Below are 12,008 nucleotides of genomic sequence, written 5' to 3' on the forward strand. Positions count from 1 at the left end.
CTTTATTAATACTTTTTGTCAATAGTTACTTTGTATTTTTATAGAATCTGATTTGGACTTTCTCTCTATACTTTCTCCAACTTACCTGTCTCTGAGCTGCTTTTTACTGTGTAAAAATGAGTCATAAGTATGTTTGTCTGCTGTGGCCTGTCTTCTGTACTTTGGATGGGCTACTGATTTGAGGACAAATATAATAATCCTGGAAGCATTCATGCACTTTTCGGACAGTGTTTAAGAGCCTGAGCCCTTGAGTTAAAATGCTTCCTGATACCACTGCTTAGCTGTGCTACATTAGCCATGTCCAACGTGTGGGTGTGTGTTGGTTTGGTTTATACTACCCAGCAACTCTCCAATACCAGCTGGTTCTCTACAGTTTAACTCATTTCTGATACTGTCTACCTGGAGATAGTATCCGATCACTTCGTTTAGGAGCTCAGTCCTTAACTGCTGGACCACCAAGGAAGTCAAAAGCTCAGTCCTGTAAACAACCCTGCTGCCCTTCAGCCCCAACAGCTGCTTCAGACACCAATTGCAAATCCAGGTTGTCACCTGTGCTTTTGACTAACTGTCTATTAGAAGTCCAAGGGGCTTCCCGGGTGGCTCAGACAGTAAAGAGTATGCCTGCAATGAAGGAGGCCCGGGTTCGATCCCTGGGTCAGGAAGATCCCTTCGAGAAGGAAATGGCAGTCCACTCCAGTATTCTTGCCTGGAGAGTTCCATGGACAGAGGAACCTGGCAGTCCACAGGGTCGCAGAGTCAGACACGACTGAGCGACTAACTTTTCATAAGTTCCAAACCCGTTTTCCTTGGTTTCAATTAGTTTGCTAAAGTGACTCACAGAACTCAGAGAAACATTTTACTTACTAGATTACTGGCTTACTATAAAATGGTATAATTCAGAAAACAGCCAGATAAAAGAGGTGCAAAGGGCAAGGTCCTTGGGGTGGAATGCACAGCTTCCACGTCCTCTCCTGGCATGCCAGTCCCCCCAGATCTCCATGTGTCCCAACACAGACGCTCTCTGAGCCCTGTCCTTTTGGGTATCCCATTACACTGGCTGGCTGATTAAATCTTCGTCCATTGGTGTCAGTTCAGCCTCCAGCCCCTTCCCCCTCCCTGGCGGTCAGGGAGGTGGGACTGAAAGTTCCAACCCTCCAGTCATATATTTGGTTCTCTGGGTAACCAGCCTGTAGCCTTAGGTGCTTCCCAAAAATCTCTTCATTAACATAAACTCAGGTGTTAGTTAAAAGAGGTTTGTTATGGATATCACGATATTTTTATTACTTTTATTACTTAGAAAATTCCAAGGGTTTTTAGGACTTCTGTGCCAGACAGAAGGATCAAGACTATATCTTTCTGACATACCATAAATACATATAAATTACAGAATCGCAGCAGCTTACCTAACCTCTCTGAGTATTGGGTTTTCTTGGGGGTTTTTTGGCTGGGGGGAGGGGAGAGTTGTTTCTTTGTTTTGTTTTGTTTTGTTTTTTTCCTTTTTTTTGGTCACACTGCTCAGCTTGCAGATTCTTAGTTCCCTGAACAGGGACCAAACCCACACCCCCTGTGTTGGAAGTACAGAATCTTAACCACTGGACCTCCAGGGAAGTTTTTCTTATCCATGAAATAAGTAATGATACCTGTTTCTTAAACAAGATGATGAATGTAGAATGCTGTAAAATTTCTAAGGCTGCCGTAACAAATTGCCATAAACTTAGTGGCTTAAAACAACACAAACGTATTATATTCTAATTCTGTAGGTCGGAAGTCTGACCTGGGTCTCACGAGCCTAATGTCTTGATAGGGCTTTGTTCCTTCTGGAGTCTGTAGAGTGGAATCTGTTTTCTTGCACTTCCCAGTTTCTAGCATTTCTTGGTTAGAAGAAACCTTCCATCTTCAGAACCAGCAGTTGTCGGTCAAGGCCGTTTCAAACTTACATCTCTCTCCTCTCTGCAGCCAGGAAAGGTTCTCTGATTTTAAGGATTCCTGTGATTGTATTGGGCTCCCCTGGATAAAGATAATCTCCCTATCGCAAGGATTTTAACCTTAATCACATCTGCATCTTTGCCATCTACCGTAATGTATTCGTGGGTTTCAGAAGACCAGGACATTGACATTTGTAAGGGGGCCGTTGTTCTGCCCACCACAGGTGCAAGGCACTATGCCTAGCTCTTTGTAAGCCCTTGGTAAGTGACGAACATTGAAAGCCCTCAGCACTCTGGGAAACTGCAAGCTGAAGATGTAACCCCTGGGTAATTTAAAGCCTGGTGGGAAAATGAGAGGGGTGAGGACAGGAATGAATCTGATTCAGGAAGAGTGACCAGAGCCGTGTATGGGATTTCAACCTAGTGCCATGGGAAAGTGAGAGGCCGCAGGTCAGCCAGTGGTCTGGCAAGTTGAACAGAGTGAATGTGTTAATTATGTATTGAAGTGCAGAACCTACAAAGACATGAGGTTCAACCCACATGAGAATTTTTATAGGACACTGGCTGAGAGGGAAGGAAAAGGCAGAGGAAAAGCCTCTGCTGATGAGAGAGTCAGGGGTTTGTTCATGTCTCTCAAGTCTTCCCACGAGCCCTACCAGACCCACTTGTTCACTGTGCAGCAGATACGTGCCGAGCACTGTCCCTGGCCTCAGGGATACAGTGAGCGTGGTCCCAGAGGCCACTTACCCCCGCTCAGTCTGGTGAAACAGACAACCATGTCAACACAGGGCCGTGATACAGCCTGACAGTAGGAGCCCACAGGAAGGGTGTGCCTCCTTCCCAGGTTTACGGGGTGGGAACGGCTTCTTGAGGGAAGTGCCCACGAACTGAGACCTGAAGAATGAGTTGATCAGTATGCTCTGAGCCACAAGTAACAGCCCAGCACATTGGTGACCTTAAACCAGTGATCTGACTGGCTCCTGACTGGAGCCCAGGAGTCGGGTAGACATCAGGGTGGGTGACTCTGGTCATTCTGGCTCCATCTTCCTGTGATTCCTTTGGCTGGGCTTTCCTCTCCATGTTTATTTCACTGTCAGGCTGGCCACCCTCATGGTCACAGTTCTCGGAGTCACATCAGGACACTCAGCATCCACAGGAAGAAAGGCGTCCCTTTTGTAGACTCTTTTCTGAAAATGAGAAAACTTCTTTTCTACATGCTCTCAACTCCTGGCCCCCTTGCATCCAGTTGGGGTTACAGGCTCATTTCTGAGCCAGTCCCTATGTCTGGGTGAATGCCAATTTGGCTTAGATCTAAGTTCCTGAACCCACCATTGTGGAAAGGGCAATGAACTTACACTTCCTGAAATACATAGTCTTATTTTGGGCTGGACAGATGATGAAATGAAAATCAAAATGCCATTAGGAATGAAGGAAAGAATAGAATGTAGGAATGGAAGTGCCTTTTTCTCTTCTTCTCCCATGTAAGACTTGTTTCTGCTACTTCATACCTTCTGCTTTTCATGGTTTCTGTTTCCTCATAATTCTAGCTTGCCATGACTTCTCTCTGTGAATGCTTTCAACTTCAGCATTTGTCATTAAGTGCCTCACTTCTCCATGTTTCTCAATTCACACCCCTGTGCTTAATCTACCTTACTTTACATGTACTTGAAGTAAGCTCCAGAAGACCAGGGACTTTGTTATACCCCCAGCATCTGAGCAGTACCTGGCATGCAGTGAGTGCTGGATAAATATGTGCCAGATGAATGCAAGATCAAGCTTCTAGCTAACTGGCTGCCTTTCAGTCAGTTGGGCTCCTCTGTCCAGATTTTCTGTGGCTGAGGGGCTGTCCCTGGTAGTGACTGTTAATAGATACCCCTCTAGTGGTAGGAGCAGAAATTTGTTTGGATACACTTCCACTATTACCTGAACTTCGGTTTACTTTTCTGCAAAATAAAATCAATAAAATCTTCCCTTTGTGGCTCAGAGGGGTTCAGTATCAAGTGGAATTATGCGTATGAAAGTGCATTATATGTTGTGAACTGCAAGGTGGTTTGATTCAGTCCTGGTCACTCACATACACCTAGAAAACACTGATGATGGAAAGGGTATTTTATCTGTCCACTTCTACTTCTTGATATTGAGTTCTCCAGGAGAACTTCTAATTGGCTCTCTTCTTGTCCCCCAGGGTCACTCAGGATGTGTCAACTGTCTGGAATGGAACGAGAAAGGAGAGTAAGTATGAGATCTGGCACCTACGGGTGCTGGAGGAGGATGTGGAGAGGTTGGGAGGAGGGGATTTTCCTTCCTCTTTGTAGATCTAAGGACACGAGTGGACCCAGAAGAGGAGCTGGGTCCTCTGCTCTCTGCTGTCTCCTTAAGTTTCATTCATCAGGAGCAGCGTAAAGTTAAATAATGAATCCCAGATAGATGGAAGGTTGGATGACCTTCCAAACTCTGTTTTTTTGATAAGCTAATGCATTTAAGGAACAATGAGAAATCCTCAGAACAAAATAAAAGAGAATCAATCACTGTTTACAAGATAACCTTATATTCTGTGACACGTACTGTTGTTCTTAAAGTTGTGTGTGGCCTAAGTCCTTTTCACCTGGGACACACGGGATAGCGGAACTTGAGGAGAGGTCAAAACTGTTCCTGTCTCTGCTTGCAGCTTGCTGGCCTCTGGTTCTGATGACCAGCACACAATTGTGTGGGACCCGCTGCACCATAAGAAGCTGCTTTCCATGCACACAGGACACACTGCAAATATCTTTTCTGTCAAGGTGAGCAGGGGAAGCCGCAGAGCAGATGAACCGTGTGACTGGGTTGTGTGTGTGGTCGTGTTTGCATGTGTGTCTCCCACCTACTCTGGGGATCACAGACATCTTTGTGATCTGAGCATCTGCTGGTGATTTCTAAAACTCTCTGTCTCTTTTCCATGCGCTAATTCCTCTCTCAGAGCCAAGAGGTCAGCTCCAAATGAATGTATACGCATGTGAGTGGTGATGATATAAGGTATGGTTCTGAGTATGAACTTTGATAGCATAGCAGGCAGACCCGTGTTTGACCCCCTTATTTGCCTCTTGGAAGCTGTGTGAACTGGGCAAATTGCCTGACCTCTCTGAGCCTATTTACCCATCTATAAAAAGGAAGTAGCTAAGGAAAATCCCTCAAATTCATGAGTAAATAACTTAACTAAAAAGGGAAGTAGCAATCCACAGGGTTGATGTTACAGTTTACAGAGATGGTTGATAAAAAAAAAAGCACCTGGCACAGGTGATTGTAGGAAATGAGTCTGCTGTTTGTTGGTGGAGGGGACTTACAAATGTCTTCAGACTTCTGAAAGTGAAAATGTCCAACTCTTTGTGACCCCATGAACTGTATAGTCCACCAGCCCCCTCTGTCCATGGGATTCTCCAAACAAAGATACTGGAATAGGTAGCCATTCCCATCTCCAGGGGATCTTCCCTGCCCAGGGATCGAACCTGGGTCTTCCACCTTGTGGGCAGATTCTTTATGGTCTGAGCCACTGGTGAGGCCTCTCTTCAGACCTCAGGAAACCTGTTATGTGAAAGTAACGTGAGGCTTGTCCCTTTTGGTTCCAGAGAACAGACCTTGGATTAGTGACTATGAGTTTTCCAGAAGCAGATGTAGGCCTGATGAAGGAAGGAACTGTCTAATGCTTAGAGGTATTTGAAAAAGGCAAAATGGGCCTTCTGAGGATGTAGTCAGTGTCCCAGCACTGAGGTATTCCTCACTGGGAACCTAAAGGAAATGACCTTTAAGGATGTTTCCAGCTCTGAAATTCTGTAATGGTGTATGTGAGAGTGAAGCTGTTCTTTGGAAAGCCTCACTAATCCAAGAAATCTTTTCCTGATTAATATCAAGACCAATTACAAGAAGCCTGAAGAGGAAGACAGATTCAAGAGCTCAAAACCAACTTATTTCCCTAATCAGAACTTCTTTCCCAGCTCTCTCATCTGCTGTTCCAAGGACCAAGCCTAGATTAATTTCTGTGATTTTTAATGACTGAGAAATGCTGATTCACCTCTTACATGATGACCAGAAACTGCTTTCGTCGCCTGAAAAGTGTTAGGTCTAGTTTAAATCTGCGGGGTCAGATGAGGAGAAGGGACCTAAGCTGTCAGTTTGGCATCCTAGAACACAAAATGTCTAGTTCAGAGACCAGAATTGGACAGTGGCCTTGATACTTCCTAATACTAAGACCTTGGGCAAGACCCTCAGTCTTCTCTTCTATTATAAAAGGGTTCCTCTCCCTTCTGGTGATAAACCACAGATGTATTTAACCCACGAGCTCCCCCTCGTGGCATCTATAATGCAGGACGAGTAGGGCAGCAGCCACAAGCTCTTCTGTTTCTGATGCAAGTGGGGTGATGTTGTTTCCAGACAGGATTAAAGATTACTAGTTGTCCCTAAAAATGATCAAGTTCCATCTTTCATCTAGCCCTTATACTGGTGAGCTATCAGAGAAGTGTATGTGGAAAGAGTGAATTTTTAGCTCAAGCCAGGTGGAACTTTAGTATTTTTAGACTTTTAGTCTTAATCAAAATTATGTTTGTGGCTGTTTTGTCCTTGCCATATGTGATCTGGACCATTTTGTTCTCAGCTTCATTGGAATGATAGGGTTGTCCTTCTGAATGATGTCCACATAGAGCTGTAGCCTTCTGATGCTCAGCCCTTCCTCAGGGTCTGACTTCTGAGCCATTTCCAGCACTGCCCTTATAAGGAGTGCTACTTGGAGCATCTGTGCATGGGTCCCTTTTTTCTTTTAGAATTACTTCTCAGAAGTGGTAGCTTTGGATCAAAAGATAGAAATAGTTTTTATGTTACCTGTTGCCAGATTGTTCTCCAGAAATATTCGAACCAATTTAAAACACCCACTCTCTTAAAACACTGAGGGACTTGTGTTTTAAGACTAATTTATTACTTAACCCCCAGGTTATTAAATAGTCATCATGAAGTATCTAGGAGTCAAACAGACTTGAATTCGAACCCAGTCCTGCTGAATGCTAGTGCCAAACCTCAATTTAAATGAGATTTTTATATTATATTAATAAGATAAATCACGTACTTGATGTCTAGCACATGGTAAATGCCTAATAAATGGTAACAACTGTGATTATCATCCATTCAGCTCTTGGCCTGGGGAAGAATCAGAAGAAGAGAGTTCCTTAGCTAGTCCAGCTTGGCGTGGGTCAGGACCAGTCTGGAAAATAAAGGTGTACACCCTGAGTTTGACCTTTAGGCCTACAGGCTGATGCTCAAGATCCAAAGTTCTCTTGGTAGATTGTCTTGGATGGGCTCCTTTTCTTATCTGCTATGGAGAGGGGGGAAAAAGGATGCTAACATGCAGGCTAGTCTTCTTCCGTGACCTACCCCCACCACCTGCCAACCTCTTCTTCAATCTCTCCCAAGCAGTTCCTGCCTCATGCTGGGGACCGCATCTTGATCACAGGGGCAGCTGACTCCAAGGTGCATGTCCACGACCTGACCGTGAAGGAGACGATCCACATGTTTGGAGACCACACAAACCGGGTGAAACGCATCGCCACGGCACCCATGTGGCCCAACACGTTCTGGAGCGCTGCTGAGGACGGGCTTATCCGGTGAGGGCCTGAGGCAGGGCATGGGGCCGGGGCCTCCCCTGCTCACACTCCTTGTGGGTTTCCCCCTCCCATCTGCCCTCCTGCTTCCTCCCGCAGACCTGGGTCCTTCCCTCCAACAGAGGTCCAGCCTCAATGGTCTGCCCAGCCCAGTTATCAGGGAACAAATACAGTGGGAGCATTTGCTTACCCTGTTCTTCACTTCCCTCACTTCTTACCGTCTCCTGAGCTACACAAGCCCGCTGGCTTCCTCATCGCCTCACACACACAGTCTGCCTCCTCTGGACTTTCCCCCATGCTGTTCCCTCGACCTGGTTTTCTCAGTCCCGGCTCTCTCTCAACACTCTCTTACCCTAAGGATACTGCTTAAGAGTCACCTCCCGAGAAGCACCTTCTCTGGCCGTCCTCTCTACCACAGACCTCTCACCATTGTTTTTTTGTCTCCGTGCCCTCACTGTATCCTCTGTAGCGCTAATCACCATCTGGAGTTACTTTATGTATTTGATGGTTCACTCTTTTGTCTGTGTCCCTCACTGAGTAGTAAACTCTGTCAACGTTTTTGTCTGTCCTGTCCTTGGTTGTGTCCCTAGAGCTCAGCACAATGCCTGGCACACAGAGGCACATGATACATTTCCCTTGAACAGTTGGTCAGTGGACATATTCTTGGGAGGGAGATCACCAGCCAGAAATGCTTAAGTGGACTCTCCCCCTTTTCACTGACCTGTATCATCACACCTTTGCCTCTACTTCCCTTTTTCTTACAATGGTCTCATTACCTTTGTTTAACTCCTTTCTTCAGATATAACCTGAGAACTTTTTCCCTCTCTCCACAATCTGCTTTAATTGCCTCCCTTGAGACCCCATGGGACTTTGTGCGCGCTTCCTTTTCACAGAGGACGAGGGGTATCTACGTCATGGATGAACCAGAACTCAGAACAGGTCGAATCCCACCTCTGTCACTCAGTGTCCAGGCGAGTCACTTCACCCTCAGACCTGTTTCCTCATCTGTAACAAAAACCATGTTTCAGGAAGAGCAATCTGGTGAGGATGGCTTAGAAAGCTAAGCGAACAATGAAGAGATTATTGCAGGTGTTTAGGTGGAGGTGGGTGAGCACAGGGATGATGCCTTTGCCATTTTCTGGATGTGCCTGCGTCCTAGAAGCAAAACAGGTCCCTGGCAGAAGTGTGCTTGTGCTGGGTGGATGTTTTGGCCTGACCTTTACCATTGGCTCAGATGGTGAAGAATCTGTCTGCAGTGCGGGAGACCTGGGTTCAATCCCTGCTTTAGGAAGATCTCCTGGAGAAGAGAATGGCTCCCCACTCCAGTATTCTAGCCTGGAGAATTCCATGGACAGAGGAGCCTGGTAGTCTACAGTCCTTGGGGTCACAAAGAGTCGGACACGACTGAGCGACTTTCACTTTCACTTTACCATCTGAATGGGACTCCGGCTTGTTCTGGGTGTTGGCATTTCTGGGAAGCTCGTAGATGATCTCCAGATTCTCTTTTCTGTCACCTCTGTACTTCTTTTGTTTCCTACAAGAAACTAGGTTAAGAATAAAATTAAGAATTAGAATCAAGGAGCAGAGCAGAGTGGTTAAAACGCAGTCTTCCCAGCTCTGCACCATCCCAGCACTGCACTTACTGCGGTGTCATCCAGGCAAGTTATGGAACTTCTTTGAACTTCTAGTGGTACCTAGGGATGGTGTGAGAATTTAATTAGATAATACCTGTGTAACACTTGGGAACAATACTGGACACCAAGCAATGTCTCATGAAGTGTTAGTAGTCAGTAGTAATAGTACTTAGTGGCAATAATATTGATATCTGTTAAAAAAATTAATAAAAGGGTTCAGTAGTATCTACCTTAGGGAGTTCTGTTAGAATAAAAAGAATGTATGAGAAGCCTCCTACGGGTGCTTGGCACACAGGGCACTCAAGATATGGGAGTGGTTTTTGACATTCTTACTTATAAACAGATCCAGAACCCCTCCCAGACCCTTGGCACTCCAGGCCTTGGCTTCTCCCCTGCCTTCTGCCCACGGACGCACCCCCAACCAGCTGTGTCCTCTCTCACAGCCAGTATGACCTTCGGGAGAACAGTAAACACTCGGAGGTGCTGATCGACCTGACAGAGTACTGTGGCCAGCTGGTGGAGGCCAAGTGCCTCACCGTCAACCCCCAGGACAACAACTGCCTGGCCGTGGGGGCCAGCGGGCCCTTTGTGAGGCTCTACGACATTCGCATGATCCACAACCACAGGTAGGAATATGCGGCAAGTCCCTGGGAACCTGCTACCCCTTACCCTCATTGCCAGGCCCTCATCTCTTTGAGGTGGGTTTTTTTTCATTCTTTGATTTTTTAAAATAATTCAACCCATGCTTGTTTTTATGAAAAGTGTATTAAAGAAATTACTATTACTCCATTACCTGAAAGAAATCACTGTGTATATTATCTTCTGTACATACATAGTGTACATAGTTATCATCTTATACATGTAAATTCCTTTATTTGTACATACGATTTTACTTTATTCTTTTTTAAAAAATAAAGTATACTCAGAACCTCCACAGAAGGCCCAGACCTGCGCGGTTCCGCCAGTCTGAGTTTTCAGTGGACTCCTGGGACAGGTGTACGAATTTCTGGCCTGCATTACTTTCCTTTGTGGATTTGGACAACTGTTGTTACTCTTCACACACTACATGGCTTAGAGTGAGCCACAAGCTTTAGCTTCCTCATCTATGAAATGGGAGTATCAGGGTGGCCGTGAACCAAAGACGGCAGGCAGGGCCACTGTGATGTGTCCACAGCTGTCTAGTTGGTTGACTTTTGGGGGTGCTTAGGTCAGGAAGAAAGGTACCTCTTCCTGTATCTCTCCAGGGACACAAACGGGTTTTTCCCGAGGAAGTGTAGTCTAGCCAGGAGTCCTGATCGGTGTTATAACCTATTTTGTTTGCCTTGCCACCAGAAAAAGCATGAAGCAGAGCCCTTCAGCAGGCGTGCACACCTTCTGTGACCGACAGAAGCCCCTCCCGGACGGCGCGGCCCAGTATTACGTAGCAGGTAGGGTGGTGATTGTGTCTGGAGCAGTGCAAGGAGGCAGTGGCAACCGAGAGTCAGATAGACCTGGATTTAATCCTGGTTACCATCCACCAGCTCTTATGTGACCTTTGGCAAATTTCTTACCCTGAAGGAATCTTAGTCTCTTTTCTGTAAAATGGGATTGTGATGACTCAGTGACATAGTGTATAAGAGTTGCCCCAGTAAGGGCTCAACACTTAGAGCTGCTTTTCTGAGGAAGATGATTGATCACTGGGAAGGCTGACTTCTCACCACTCCCTGTGCCTTTTGGGAGGGACTGGAAGCCTCACACTCAGGTAACTGTTCCCTGCAGGTCACCTGCCAGTGAAGCTGCCCGACTACAACAACCGTCTGAGAGTGCTGGTTGCCACCTATGTCACCTTCAGCCCCAATGGCACAGAGCTGCTGGTCAACATGGGGGGAGAGCAGGTACGGCTGGCCGCCCAAGGTGGCCCCTCCCCTCCCCCTGCCCCCATATCCGGCAGCCAGGGCTGTGTCCGCCACATCCACTACCGTGAGGCAGATAAGAAGCCTCACTGTAAATGACGTTACCGTGAAATACAGAAATGCTATGGCACTGTTGGAATTCCCAGAGAACTACCCTGGCCTTGAGCGTAAGCCTTAGAACTGACAGACCTGTCTTCAGACTCTGGCCTTTTATTTATGAGCTGTGTGCTGTGACTTTGAACACCGGTCTTCATTTTCCTGAACCTTGGTTTCCTCATCTGCTGCTTTCCTAGGAGGAAATCCTGCAGCTCAGAGCACACAGCCAGGGTGCAGTTCAGGGCCAGCTGTGGGAAGTGTTCTTTGATAATGGCCAGTTGCTAACCCTTCTGTTCTCAGGTTGTTTAATAACCCTTGCATAAATTCATTTACTCTCCAAATACTCACTGAGTGCTTACTCTGGGAGTAGCATTATCATAGCCATGAGGGAGACAGGTGCAAAATATGATCCATGCTAGGTTGATGGGAGAGACATGGCAAGTGAAACAAACCATTGATGACATTTAAAGGCAAGGTGTGATACAGGTGAAACGGGATGTGGAAACTGGGTGAGCCCCCGAGTTCAGAAGAGGGCTCTGGATTCGGATTGTTGAGCCATTGCCTGGCTTAAAGGTGGTATAAGGATAAGCGGAGAGACAGGCTAGCAGAGTGGTTCAGAGCCAAACAGACTTGGTTTTGGGTGCTGGCTGTGCCACTTGCTGCTTTTATGGCCCTGGATAAATTAATTAAACTCTGAGCTGACATTTCTTCTTCTGGAAAGGTGGCTGATGATAATAGTACCTTTTTGTGGTACTAAAGATGGTACTCATTTTGTGGTACTCATTTCTAAGACGAAATGAGAAAAGTCATATAAAATACTTAACAGAGGAGCAAAGTAAG

At 46.2% G+C, this 12,008-nt stretch overlaps 1 protein-coding gene across 4 annotated transcripts in view; it reads left to right on the plus strand.

Moving 5' to 3' along the window:
* The window catches only part of WDTC1 (WD and tetratricopeptide repeats 1), a 60,831-nt gene that overhangs the window by 37,944 nt on the left and 10,879 nt on the right, over positions 1-12,008 (plus strand). For 2 of the 4 annotated variants that reach the window (XM_043909389.1, XM_043909387.1), the window contains exons 4-9: positions 4,111-4,157; positions 4,594-4,705; positions 7,359-7,549; positions 9,624-9,806; positions 10,513-10,607; positions 10,939-11,054. In XM_043909389.1, the coding sequence (XP_043765324.1) occupies positions 4,111-4,157; positions 4,594-4,705; positions 7,359-7,549; positions 9,624-9,806; positions 10,513-10,607; positions 10,939-11,054 (744 nt within the window). The remainder of the gene's footprint in view (positions 1-4,110; positions 4,158-4,593; positions 4,706-7,358; positions 7,550-9,623; positions 9,807-10,512; positions 10,608-10,938; positions 11,055-12,008) is intronic. The other 2 variants (XM_043909390.1, XM_043909388.1) reach the window with 1 other exon arrangement.

This window comes from Cervus elaphus, chromosome 8 (genome assembly GCF_910594005.1).
Source record: "Cervus elaphus chromosome 8, mCerEla1.1, whole genome shotgun sequence".
NCBI lineage: Eukaryota > Metazoa > Chordata > Mammalia > Artiodactyla > Cervidae > Cervus > Cervus elaphus.